At 50.1% G+C, this 14,032-nt stretch overlaps 1 protein-coding gene across 2 annotated transcripts in view; it reads left to right on the forward strand.

Moving 5' to 3' along the window:
• Positions 1 to 12,157, forward strand: part of Umodl1 (uromodulin like 1) — a 50,987-nt gene extending 38,830 nt beyond the window's left edge. For both annotated transcript variants that reach the window (XM_050141001.1, XM_050140993.1), the window contains exons 14-19: positions 923 to 1,068; positions 1,509 to 1,745; positions 1,972 to 2,131; positions 4,393 to 4,471; positions 10,302 to 10,507; positions 11,316 to 12,157. In XM_050141001.1, coding sequence (XP_049996958.1) covers positions 923 to 1,068; positions 1,509 to 1,745; positions 1,972 to 2,131; positions 4,393 to 4,471; positions 10,302 to 10,483 — 804 coding nt within the window. In that variant the 3' untranslated portion in view covers positions 10,484 to 10,507; positions 11,316 to 12,157. The remainder of the gene's footprint in view (positions 1 to 922; positions 1,069 to 1,508; positions 1,746 to 1,971; positions 2,132 to 4,392; positions 4,472 to 10,301; positions 10,508 to 11,315) is intronic.
• The last annotated feature ends 1,875 nt before the right edge of the window (positions 12,158 to 14,032 follow it).

Here is a 14,032-nt window from a genome sequence, read left to right on the forward strand (position 1 = left end):
GGTGTGTGTTGAATACACCTGTGTGCACATGTATGTATACATATGCATGTGTGTTAGACATATTGCTGCCACTGTAACAACGTGTCTGAGATAAGTCAGCTTCAGGGAGGGAAAGGCGCACTTGGCTCACACTCAGAGGTTTCAGCCCATGGTTTGTTGGCTTCGTTGCTCTAGGCAGGAGAGCGTGATGCTGCAAAGCTGCACACGTCATGGTGTCCAGAAATGGAATGGGGGGGGGGCAGAAAATGGGGGAGAGAGGGAGAGAAGAAAGCTAGGGGAGGGAAAGAGGGGGAAGAAAAAGAAGGGGGAGGGGAGGGAGAAAAAGGGGAGGGAGAGGGGGATGAGAAATTGAAGAAGAGAATGAAGGAAAGAGGGAGGGAGGAAGAGAGAGAGAGAGAGAGAGAGAGAGAGAGAGAGAGAGAGAGAGAACTCATTTGCTAAGATCCAAGTGCTCCTTCAAGACTGTTCCCAGTGTGTCAGTGTCTCTCAGAGGGACAGGACACAGGAGCCAGCATATAGAGGCTTAGGTCACCTCTGTTTTCTGAGCCAAATGTCTCATCTGACAGTTCAGTCCAGCTGGGTTTGGGGAATGCTGGGAGAAAAGGGAACACCACCGATTAGATATGGTATGACATGGTAAGACGCAGGTTGACGCAAGGACACAGCTGCACGTATATGACGGCATAAACATAACTGGAAGACTGGCCTCCTCTGGGTGAGTAGGATGGGGGCTATAGGTTCCTTCCTAGAGGTAGGAACCAATGCCCAACATGAAAATCTCTAGCAGGTGACATCAGGGGACACTTGTCAGGGCCATCACACTTCTAGGGATAGCCCTCCAGTACCTGGAATATAGCTGCAGTTGGAACTGGGGCACACAGAGACCCAGGGGATCACTAACATCCCCTCTGTTTATACTCAGAACATGACCAGCACAGTGGTGACGACCACACTGAAGAACGACCTGTCCCCAGAGGGTGTCATCCACCACCTGCAAATCCTCAGTCCCATCCACTGCGCCTTCCGCAATGACCTTCTGACCTCCTCAGGCTACACCCCACAGTGGGGGTAAGTGGGAGGCTCCCTGGCCTCGATATAACCTGGGCTCCCTCTGAGACCTTTGCTTGAAGGCTCTCCAGGGTGCCTCTCCTCCGAGGGCTTTCTTGAGTCTGCCTACACAACTGCCATCTTGCCCCCATCTCTGCCCGAGTCCTTTGTAGGATTGACTAGAGAGGACCAAACGCTTTCCCATCTGCTAGGCAGAACAGCTTCTAGGCAGTTGCCTCCAGCTTCTCAGATCACAGCCTCCACATGATAGCCCTCTCTCCAGGGCAACCGCCCACACAGAGAGGAGTCCGGCTTCTTGCTTGCAGCCAGCTGTGCATGCGTCACCTCCCCTCACCTGGCCTCTTCCTTGGCTTCCGTGCCTCCCCAGAATCAGTTTTTGTGGGGAGGAATGAGAAGAAAGGACTTCAGAAAGCAAGCCTCAGCTAGCCTCTCCCCCACAGGGTCTACACCATCATCGAAGACCTCCACGGCACTGGGAACTTCGTCACTGAGATGCAGCTGTTCATTGGAGATTCTCCCATACCTCAGAATTACAGTGTGTCCGCCAGTGATGAGATCAAGATTGAAGTGGGGCTCCACAGGCAGAAGAGCAGCCTTAAGGTGGTGCTGACCGAGTGCTGGGCCACCCCCTCCAGCAACGCCAGGGACCCTGTCACCTTTGGCTTCATCAATAACAGGTAGATGCTGCATCACCTTGCCCAGCCCCATCGCCTACTCTGAACCCTTTGGAATTTCCAGGCAAATGCTGATGTGGTCTGATTTGGGGCCAGATGGAGCAGCAGCACCTGAGACTTCCAGGAGGCTGTAGGGTACCTGTGAGGGGCAGAGGTTCACAAGAACCATGCCTGAGCAGCAGCCAAGGGAGCAGCTGACTTAAGGAGCCATGTTCCCTCCCTCCCTCAGCTGCCCAGTCCCCAACACCTACACCAGCGTGATCCAGAAAGGCAACTCCAGCAAGGCCCAGTTCAAGCTGAGAATCTTCTCCTTCGTCAACAATTCTATTGTCTACCTGCACTGCAAGCTGCGAGTGTGTATGGAGAACCCCAGGAACTCATGCAGGATAGTAAGTGCTGGCTCCTTCCTCCTTCCTCCTTGGGGGACCCATGACCTACAGCAACTTGGGGAGGAAAAGATTTATTTTAGCTTATAGGTTATAACCCATCATCAAGAGAAGCCAACCCAGGAGTTTGAAACAATAATGATGCCGCATGCTCCTTACTAGCTTCTTCCCCCTGGCTTGCTCAGACCTAGTAGTGGCACCGCCCACAGCGGGCCAGGTCTTCCCACATCACATAGCAATGAAGGAACTGTCCCCACACACATGCCCACAGGCCAATCCAATCAAGGCAAGTCTTCTGTTGGATTCCCTCTTCCAAGGTGTGTCAAGTTGACAACAAAACTAACCAGTCATGTCACCCTGCTCTACCCCAATCAGCTGTGGTGTAAAATATTATTTTGATATCGTATGAGCAATATGAATAGAACCTCGCCAGCTATCAGCAACTCTAGTAGATTTTTCTGTCCTTGCGCACAGTGTTTACATGGAGCTTATGAATACTTGGCATTCTCATTTACTCAGACGATATGTGTTCTTCCTTTGGGAGACATGCTTGCTACTGTACCCATCTCTGAAGGTGGCAGACACTCTGGAATTTTTCCAAGTGACAAGCCTTTGGCCATTAGCAGGGTGTGGATAAGAGACACAGGGCCCAATAATTCAGCCATTCCCCTTTCTCACATAGTAGGTCTTCCCGCCGGCACAGTTGACTTCCCCTGGCACTCACTGAGGGGCATGCCCCAGTATAGACCTGGATCCATACAGTCCTCAGAAACAGGGCTAGCGGTTATAGCAATGTTCTCTCTGCAGGGGCTGATGCATCTCAGGGCTTTCCAACCTGATCCCCATCCCCACTCTGAGTTCCTTTATAGTGGGCTTTCCATTAGTTCCCAAGGCTGCCAGACAAGGTATGACGGGGCCATTAAAATACTAGAAACACACTGCTGAGTGAGTTGGGAACCCACAGTGTTGGCAGGCTGGGTCCTGAGCTATGCAGGAGACTCTACTGTGGCGCCGCCCAGCTTCTTGTGGCCTGGCCATTCCCTCACTTACAGAAATTTTTCTCCTCAAGTCCGTCTGTACATCCACATCCTTTTCATTTTAGGTCTCACCTTCAGGGTTAGAGGTCACATCAACCTGACCAGACAAGGTCAGCTGATGAGTTTTGTGTAAACTTGACACCAGCTGGAGTAGTTAGGAGGAGGAGTAGAGCAGGGAAACTCAACTGAGACAAGGCCTCCACGGGATCAGGCTGTGGGCAAGCCTGCAGGGCATTTTCTTGATTAGTGATTGATGGGAGAGGATCCAGCCTATTGTGGGTGGTGCCATCCCTGGGCTGGTGGTCCTGGGTTCTATAAGCAGGGTGAGCAAACCACGTGGAGCAAGTCAGGAAGTAGCCCTCCTCCACGGCTCTGCATCAGCTCCCACCTCCAGAGTCCTGCCTTATTTCAGTTCCTGCTTTCGCTTTCCTCAGTGAGCTGTGACTCTGGACACGTAAGCCAAACAATCCCTTTCCTCCCCAAGTTGCTTTTGGTCATGGCATTTCATCACAGCAAGAAACCCTAACTAAGACAGTTAGAAGGCTGAGGTCAGGATGCCCTCATTTTCTTGGAAAAACCATGGTGGATATTAGGTATACAGGGAACAGATTGCACCAAACTGCTGAGCAACACAGTGAAGGTGAAGGGCAAAGGTATCGGAGGAGTGCAGGCCTGGTTGAACCCTGGGAAGACACGAAAGGAACTCTGGGTTGTCTTGTTGAGGCACGGTCCGAGGGAGGGGAGAAAGACTCATGGTCTCTCCATTTTTCCTCTCTGTGTACCCCGTTCCATGCCTCTCATGCTTTGGGTGATGCTCCGGTTTGTTTTTGTCAACCCAACAGAGGCTAGAGTCATCTAGAAGAGGAAAATGCCTCCAACGGACTGCTTTTACGCAACTCTGCAGGGCTTTTGCTTGATTGATGTGGGAGGGCCCAGCTCCCTGGGGCCAATGGTCTGTATAAGAAAGCAGACTGAGCAAGTCGTGGGGAGCAAGCCTGGGCAATTTTCCTTCATGGGCTCTGTTCAGCTCCTGCTTCATTCTTGGCTTCTCTCACTCGACCATTACCTAGGATATGTAAAGCAAATAAATTCTCCACAAGTGGCTTTTGCCCAATGACTCAACACCCTATTCTAGAGGACCGAATTGCCAGGGTCAGATGAGGAATGCTCTAGACAGTGAGTTCATGGCCTGTAAGCACCATGTGAACTTTCTCTTGTCAAAAACAGAGCTGCAATGACTTCCGGCTGCTGAGAAGCAGTGAAGCTGAGCACCAGATGTCCTGGGGGCCGCTCCATCTCTCTGAAGGTGAGTCCTCCGGCTCTGGGTTTCAAAGGCAAAGAAATAATCCCAGCTGCCTAGTGTGCAGAGGGCCTGTCGGAAATAAGGGGCTTTAAAGATTTTTTACAGGACTCACAACAGCAGCTGAAATACTCCTCAGGACTCTTGCGTGATTGTGTGGGGTTAAGATCGTCACATATTGGACAGGATTTGTTCCCTTGGCCACCTGAGAGATGGGATCTACTTCTGTGGCCGTGCTGTGGGGAAGAGTCCCAGATTCCAGAGGCTCAGAGCACTGAGTTTGTTGGGTGCTGTGACCTGAGTCCCAGGAAGCTGAGGACAGGAGATCTTTGACCCTGAGTAAATACGTCTAGTGGATACAAAGAGGAAGGGCCCAAGGTGCAAATAGACAACTGCAAGTGTGCATGCATGTGCATGCATGCATGCGTATACTCATGTGTGCACACATGTGTAATTGTAAAACCGCATGAAAAAGCTGTTTAATTTAGAAGATGAACCAAAAGGACACTCCAGATGTTTATGTCCATGTATTTTCAGAATGAAATTTTCCAAACACGTTTCTCCTCTCATATGATCTAATTATTTGGAAAAACTATGGAATTTACATGCTGTGGGTACTAAGACAGAAGTTTCTAGATGCCTCCAATCCTGTCTCTTTTCTATAGTAAGAGAATTTTCAGACTTTAGCTGGCACGTCGTTGCCTGGAGTAAAATCACAGCTTCCACCCTCCTTGGCAACTGAGTGCAGCTGGGGAGGTCAGCTCTGGCCAGTGAGGGGGAAAGAAAGCACTGACAACTCCAGGGGACACCCCTCAAGGGACATCCAGTGCTACCCCTGGCTACATCCTTCTTCCTTGTCCCCTTGGGCAGCTCATCTTCATGCCAGAAAGATATTTAAGCTTTTCTCCTTGCTCAGCCTAATCCTGATTGGTTTTCTTTTTGTTAATTTTCCTCCTAACATTGATGGTCTTGTGCCTTTCTGTATTTCCCTGCAAAACAGCTCCAGGGATTCAGGCTGAGGGTGGGAGCTGGGTTTCAGGTAAGAGAGCAAGGGAGCCAGCAGGGAGGTCCTGGCTGGTGTGTCTCAACTGCTGTTTTTCATTTAAGCATTGGGGAAATAAAACCTTGGGCACAGTTGTCAGGGTACACCCCTAGCACACTAACTCAGACTGTTTTAGATCTAGGTGGGTGTTCACAAATGGTTGCTGACCTAGGTTCTGAGACCCAGGTGAGTCTCCACAAATGGCCTGTGTTCTGAGACCTAGGGTGGGGGTCCTCAGGCAACTGCTGGCTGAGGTTCTAGAAGCAAATGCCCTTTCTCCACTCATTATCCTCTTAAATTGCTGTAGAGAAGTGGTCAACCTGGGGCCCCAAGACGAAAGAGCATATTTAGATCACATGCTCTCATCAATAGAAATGTAGCCTCTCCATTCGTTCCTAGATGTCAGGGAAAATGTCAATAGGATGTGAGAGACACTGGACTTGGAGTTAGTGGACCTGAGTTTGATCATAGGCTGATGCACGAGCTGTGCGGTCTTCATAATACTGTTGACTATCACATCTATCCATCCACACATCCTCCATTCATCATCATTCTTCCATCGATCCATCCAGCCATCATCCATTTATCATTAATCAATGTATCCATCTAGATGCCGTTCATGCATGCATTTAACTTTCACTAATCCATCCATGCACACATCCATCTATCCATCTACCCGTTATCTATGCACCAATCTATCTACCATCTGCTCACCATACATGTATACAGAGAGACATTCCTCTCTTTCTTCCTCCATCCACTATGTGTCAGGGACCCTGGTTTTCTTTTGTAAGATTGTAGTTTTAGCAGATTGCTCTGCCTACCTCCTGGAGTTGTATCTAATGTGAAATACAAGTCCTTTGAGAGTCCCTAATGTGTGAGGCTCCTTAAATTTAAAATCTGGCTGATGATAATACTCTTGGGATGCTGGGCACAATACCTCTCATTTCTCGTTTTCCCACCGTGAAGTTAAGATAATATTTCCTACTTCAGGCAGATCATGGCCTACAGGCGCTTCTGGGTAAGACTTGGTTGTTGCCTTTTGTAAGAAGCAGAGATCTACACTGGACCAGCGCTCTCTAGCATTGCCACAAGGGTGTGGCTGATCTGTCTTCAAAGCTCAACCATCCTCCTCTTCACCGCACTTTTTTGCTGTCTTGTGGCTTTTATTTCCATAACGTTCTCAGACAAATGGGCATGAAAGCCACTGTCCACACATGGCACCTGCAATTGGTAAGGGCTGCTCTGCTGCAGGAGAGGTGTTAGCAGAAGCACTGGAGGAGCTGCAGGGGCAAGGAGAGGCAGGCTGATGCGTTCCCACAGGCTCTGGTCTCTATCCCCACTGCCGCCGTCCCTTCCCCTTCAGGGAAGCCTGAAACTCACCTGGAGATCAGGGAGGATGTATGTGTTCACGTGGCTGGACCTGGGCCTCGGAGGCAGAGCTGGGCTGCTCAGCATCCTCCTGCTTGTCTTTGTCAAAGGGTTGGGACCGGCTCTGTGGAAAGGGCTCCACCACCACCATCACCACTCCTGTCCAAGTGTGCATAAGTAACCATGGTGACAAAACACCATGGACTGGGTGACATATGGCCACAGAGTTGTATCCTCTCACAGTCTGAGAGCCGGAAACAGCCTGACACAGGGGTGTGGGCAGACCCTGCTCCTCTGAAACCTGTAACCAAGCATCCTTCCAGCCTCTTCAGGTTCATGTGCTGTGGCCCATTTTGGGGTTCCCCAGCTACTTCTCACTGCAGCCATACTGCAGTTCTAGATGCTAATTCTACTGTGTGAGGGCCCAGATCCTCCAGGGTGACCTCATCACTAGTCCCCCTACAATGGCCCTGCTTCCAGAGGAGTCCTGAAGTTCTTGAATTTGGGCTTGAATGTATCTTTTTACACTAGATCACATGACAGAGGACAAACTTCCACACATATCACATGTTGACGATCATAGGGAAACACAGCCATCCTTTATCCTGAATATGTGCTATCTGCTCTTAATCCCGCTTGGGACTCTCCCGTGGCCACGGCTTCTTTAGTCAACTACTCAACCTGCTTAGTTAGCATTGCTGAACAAAGACACGGGTAGCGTGGGATGACTGGGGGATGCACAAATGTCCAGGGGCGTTACCCAGGCTGCCGGGCACTTCTGCAATGTCTGAGCTGGGATTCCAAGTACCAAGAGGGCTTGCTTCTGCTCTGTGTGGGTCATATGTGCTGGGAGGACTTGCTTCCACTCTGTGTGGGTCATATGTGCGCTGGGAGGACTTGCTTCTGCTCTTGCTTTCTCTCCCATGGGTGAGGTGGGGGGGATTTATTTCTATTGTTTGAGAACTAACTACACACATGCCAGGTGTGAGGCCAGGATGGGTTGGTCACGTGTGTGCTGGGGACTTGCTATTGGTCTTCATTTTCTGCTCTGTTGTTAGGTCTTTTATCTGCTCAGTGTTCTCTGCACTTATAACACTTCTCCCTGCTCCATGGACAGACAGGGTCTGACTGCAAGACCCGCACAGGTCACACTGTGATGTTTGGGGCCTCACATGCCAGGGGACACTGTGTGTCCAGTTGTACAAGCATTTCTGAGAGTTTGCTCCCCGTTGCAGACTTAGCCTACTGTGGGCCCAGTCACGGAACAGCCTGGCCTGCAGGTCTCACTCTGAGCTATGCTGAGTTAGTGGTATGGCTACTAGTGATAAGGACCAGACTGGCCGGGCAGCATCAGGACAAGGACTCCTTGCTCTCAAGGGCTGACATTCTGGACTGTCACCGTCTGTCCCACAGTGCCAACAGGGCATATCCTGCCTCTGCTTCAGCATCTGCAATGCAGGTTCCCCAGCTGTGCTGGGAAGAGCCCCTTCCTGGCCCTTGGAGGCTGGATTCTGGTGCCAGCTCTCCTGTATCTCTGGGAAGATACCTGACTAGACATGGGGACCCACATTCCTGGGGACGTTTCACAGTTATAGTTAGAGGATGGTACCTCACCCCAGCATGCCCAAACAAGGTTGTCTGGTTGAAACTTTTTGTCTAGGTAGCCAAGTGGGAAACCCAGGACCACTGTAGGGCAACTGTGCTGGCAGCAGCATCCCTTAGGCTACATCCTAGAAGACAACACGGTGTTCACTGTGGGACCTGGAAGTCAAGTGGGGAAGGGAAATGGGATCTGAGTCATGTAGCCGACCCAGGTTCTTTCCTAACCAGACCATTCAGGAATGCTAGAGGTGGAGGGGATGGGGGATGAGCATGACTGGGGTACACTCATGATCTCTGCTTGGATGTCCTTGACAATGTGTCACACTCATCCACAAAGCACTTATGGGCCAGGGGCTGGTTGGTGACTTGAATCTTTTCACTACAATGTGAGAGGTGTGTGTGTGTGTGTGTGTGTGTGTGTGTGTGTGTGTGTGTGACTGCAGAGGAGGGCATTGGTCCTTCACTTTCCACCTTAGTCTCTTGAGGCAAGGTGGCTTACTTATCCTAGAGCTATGAGGGCAGCCAACCCCAGCCATCCTCCTGCCTCCGCGCCCACAAGACTAGGATTTCAGGTCTGTAGCCTCTATGTGGCTTCTGGGAATTTGGTTAGGTCTTCATGATTGCACAGCAAGGGATCTTACCTTCTGAGCCATCTCTCCCAGCCCCGACAGTATTGACAGTATGGGTATTTAAAGACTGGGGTGGTGCTCGCCCAGTATCAGGCGGCCCTGATGAAAGAGAATGGAGTGGCATGCGGAAGAACCATCGGAGAGAATGGCCCCTTCATCTCTGTGCTGCATACCCCAAACAAGTCTGGACCCTTTAGCAGCCTACTCCTCGCCCCTCTCCAGCCTCTTCCCTAGGCCCCAGAACCCCCAGTCTTCTCTCTGTCTGGTTTGCCTGTTCTAGAAAGTTCTGATGAATGGGTCTCATTAACCACGGTCCTGTGCTATCCTTTACATACTGTCTCCTAGATTGCATGTGACATCAGAGCTCTATTCCTTTCTGTGGCTTGATAAGATTCCATTGTATAAGCTGGACATAGTGGGGCTCATACCCATAGTCCTATCTCATGGAAGGCTAAGGCAGGAGGATTGCTGAGACTGAGGTTACATAGTGAATTCCAGGTTCAGTGAAATCCACAAGCTACCATGTGAGATTGTACCTCAAGAACCAAATAAACAGGCAAAAACCCAAAATCAAACAAACAAAAAAATTCCATTGTGTGTCTTGGTAACAGTTGGCCCATTCATTCACAAGGTGGTAGACGCTGGGGCTATGGCCCCATTTCACCTCTTATAAGCAATGCTGTTGTGGACACGGTATTCAAGCACTCATTAGAGATTTTTTTTCTCCATTCTTTGGGGTCTACACTCTGCTGGACTTTTGGCTGCTACTCTGGCCTTGGGTGGGTGCTGCTCTCTGATGTAGGTGGTATAAGGGCCCAGCTGTGTCTCCACATGAGGAGATAGCTGGCTCTCCAGCTGTGAGGGGCCCAGAGATTCTGCACAGCCCTACCTGTGGGCATACACTTCTCCTTGTACACTTGTGGGCTGAGCTGCTCTCTTGGGATGAGGGCTCCTGCCTCCCTCGCTGATGCACAGTTACACACAGGGCGTTGTCTCGAGGGGCCTCAGATCAAATTCAGAGCACACTGTTTGGAAGTAGTGATTGAACACCTCAAATCCAGCCGCCGATCTAAGCACATCTTTTGCTTCCTACCAGCTTCACAGTTGCTGGGCCAGGTGCCAGCCATAGGCACATGCTTCCCCTGACACGGGCCCCTCTCTCTCTTACCCTGCTGCCTGTCTTCACCCACAGGTGAACCTGCACGTACAAAGCCAGGCCTGGGGACCCGTTACATCATTATCATTGTGGTGGCTGCATTTACTGTGGTGGCAGGGGCTACGACCCTTCTGATCTTGCATTACCAGAGAATGAGGGGCAAATACAGTCTCAGAATCCAGACCGATGACTTCAGCTACCAGGTGTTCGCTCAGTAGGCGGCCCAGCTGATCAGGAGACGGGTAAGCGTGAGCACGTGAGCATGTCTGAGGCTTCACCCTGCGTCCATCACCTGCTGGGCGAGGGGTAGACGCTGCGTGATCCCTAACCGACACGTCTCACTCCCCAAAGCAGCTGAGATCAATCAGAGAGGGAACATTGGCAGGTCAACAAAGAGCTCTGCCATTTACAGCATGATCTCAGGAAGCCGGAGGCAGTACAGTGATCCTGGTACCCACCCTGAATCACGTCCCAGGAGTGCAGCTGGATCCACTGTTGACACTACAGCTCCGGCCAGCATTAAACTCAAAGGCCTTCCGCTGTGAGGCTGCCCAACCTGCCAGTCAGCCTGGTTTGTTTGGGGGGGGTATAGTGTGCCCCCCCCCAGAGAACAGTGACTGCACATAGTCCCCACACAGCTTCCTATAGCTTCAAACCGCCTCTTGATCAGCTAAGATAGCTAACACACTGCAGATGCGACAGGTCACCACACTGTGCTCTTTAGTGATGGCCAGAAAAATCTGTCCATATCCGGAGCAGACAAGTTCATTTTTTTTATTAATTTATTTATCTGAGTGTAAGATCGGGGATCAGAGGACAACTTACAGGAGTTGGTTTTCTTTTTCCACCCTGTGGGTCCCAGGATTGAACTCCCATCTTCAGGCTCTTGGTGCCAAGATCCTTTCCTGATTGAACCATCCCACTCATTTTAAAAGAATGCTTTGATATGGTTGGTGGATCTAAGGCTGTGAAGCCCAGGGATGGAGGCCCCTCTCTGGACTTCTCCTTTCCCTCCTGTAGACTGATTCTGTGACCTCCTTCCCCACACAGGGCACACTGTAAATAAGGTCCGGTGATTAATTCATCAAGCGTTGGCAGGGCTCCACTCTGGGCAGTGCTGTGTCAGCCCTTGGGGATGAGCCACCATGATGACAACCACCTCTGTCTGCCCCCAAGAGGCTGAAGATGCAGAGCCGAACCCACCAGGCAGGTGACAGATCTGCTGAATATGTGACAGGGTGCTGGAGTGGCCCTCACCCTCAAACCTAGCACAAACCCGGCCCCTCCATTACCCAAGCTGCCGTTCAAGCTGTCCACAGGACTCTTGCTCCCCAACAATTGCATGACACTCACGTCTTCGCAGACATTTGACAGTGCCTGTGATGCGCCTTCATGAATGGACCCATCTGGTAAATTCTCCACTGTCACTGTCCCTATGCAAACACTCTAGGCTCTTCTTCTCGGCACACGCCTTTCACTTAGGCAGTGACCCAAGAAGTCCTAGAAGAATATGGGAAGCTTTCTGAGCGATAATCACGTGATATGTAGGCACCATTCACATCCATGGCCATTTATCATGGAATGCCGTGACGGGGAAGGGACAACTTACCCAGCACACCACAGGGAAACAGGGAAGGGATGGGGAGGTATGCACCATATGAACAGGCCCTCTGCTTGATTGATTTGAAAGACCAGAATTGGTTAGTTAACACCTAAGACAATAGTGAGGTTAGCATTACAATGGGGTCTTAGCCTTTAATTGATATGTGTAATTCTGTCGAGTGTGGTTGTCACACAGAGTATTTAGGGGAATGGGTTTTCTGATTTATTGCATATTCTGGGATTAAGAATGATGACCAGGAATCTGTGTGGCTAGCTGATTTCGAGCAATAAATTTCTCCTACCCTGAAGTGTGGCTGGCTGTGTTGCTTCCCATGTGGCGTAATTGCTGTGATAGTCTCCCTCAGTACCCCCCCAGGGCCAGATGGTTCTGTACCAGACACTCCAGGGAGTTGCTGGGGCTCCCCAAGTCTCAGCCATTGGTTTGGATTTCATCTCCTCGCCTTGCACTGGCTGTTCTTGAGAAAACGAAAGGATCTGAGAAAACCCAGTTACCGAGCCCAGGACCAGGCTGCTCTTTGGAGTTTAAATTCTCTTTCACATTCCACCTTCAGTTTTCCTGCGGTCTCCGTCCTGTAAAAAGGGAAACTCGGCCTCCTCCTCCTCACTCTCACTCCTTGGTCTATTCTTTGGTGAGCGCTGCCTGAGCAGTCACAGTACACCAGACCCTGAGCTCAGTTCTTCAGACAAGAGAGTAAGAAGGGCAGAAGTACCCAACCTTCACAGAGTACACAATTGTGTTGGGGGGGGTATTTAGATCAATAAAAAATGGGGCCAATAGCAAGTAATCAGAGAGACGTGATATATTGAAAGTTGTCCCTGAGATCATCTACCCACCCACCCAACTACCAATCTGTCCATCCACTTTTTCATATATCCAGCACATCCTCAACCACCATATCCTTAGCCATTCAGCCCATCCATCCATCCATCCTTCCATCCTTCCTTTCAATCCACCTACTCGCCTTCTAGCCTATCCAATCCATTGATTCATCTACTCACACACTTTTCAATCAGTTCATTGACCTAAGTACCTATTGATCCATCTATCCATCCACCCACTACCTCTTTACTTTCCCACCTACCTTCTCATTTATTGATCCACTTATCCATCCATCCATCCATCCATCCATCACCCATCCATCCATCCTACCTACTCACATTCTGATCTACCCATCAATAGTTGATTCATCAACTTACCCACTTATCAATCATTTCATCAATCTAACTACCTATTGATCCATCTATACACCTACAAATCTCTCCACCCACCCACTCACCACCCCTCCTCACTTCCACCTCACTACTCACCTAGTGGTCCTCTTACCCATCCATCCATCCATCCATCCATCCATCCATCCATCCATCCATCTATCCATCCATCCATCCTCCATTCATCCCTATAACCTAGGAGTTTTTGTTGAGTCTGTGTTCTTGTGTGGATGTATGGGATAGAATCCTTGCTGTACCTATTCACAGCCTATCTGAAGAAACTCCCCACGAACGTACCATGCATTCAATCAAGTCAAGGGACTCTCAGGAGGAGGGAGGCTCGTGTGCTCACATTCCTTATAAACACGTCCTTCAAACACATTCTTTTGGGGTGGTTCAGTTAAAGGGATTCAAGTCAAATAGTGCTGAAGTAGAAGGAATGTCGCTGATACAGATGTCACTCCAGACTGACTTCAGGCTTCAGAGCTCTGGAGACATTAGTCCACACATGAACAGTCAGGTCTCCTGTTGGTGGCGGAGACTGCAGGAATTTTCTCATTCAGCACTCACCAGGGCATCCAGGGGTGAGGCTCTCCCTTTGCAGCTGAGGACATCAGTTAAACGAGGCACCGAATTGAAAACAAACTCACCTGCTGTCAAGTCCATTGGAACTGATCTGTTCTCAAGTCGGCCTCCCCCTGCTCCTGGGGGAGAGGGGAGTGTAGTTGGAATCTGCTTGTTTGCTTCCCAGCTGCCCAGAGCCGAAATAACCACACAGAAACTATATTAATTACTATACAGTTTGGCCAATAGCTCAAGCATATTTCTAGCTAGCTCTTACATCTTAAAGTAACCCATTTCCATTATTCTGTGTATCTCCATGTGGCTGTGGCTTACTGGACAAAGTTCCAGTGTTTGTCTCTTCCGGTGACTAC

This window comes from Alexandromys fortis, unplaced genomic scaffold (assembly GCF_014885135.2).
Source record: "Alexandromys fortis isolate MF-2015 unplaced genomic scaffold, M_Fortis_MF-2015_v1.1 scaffold_9, whole genome shotgun sequence".
Taxonomy (NCBI): Eukaryota; Metazoa; Chordata; class Mammalia; order Rodentia; family Cricetidae; genus Alexandromys; species Alexandromys fortis.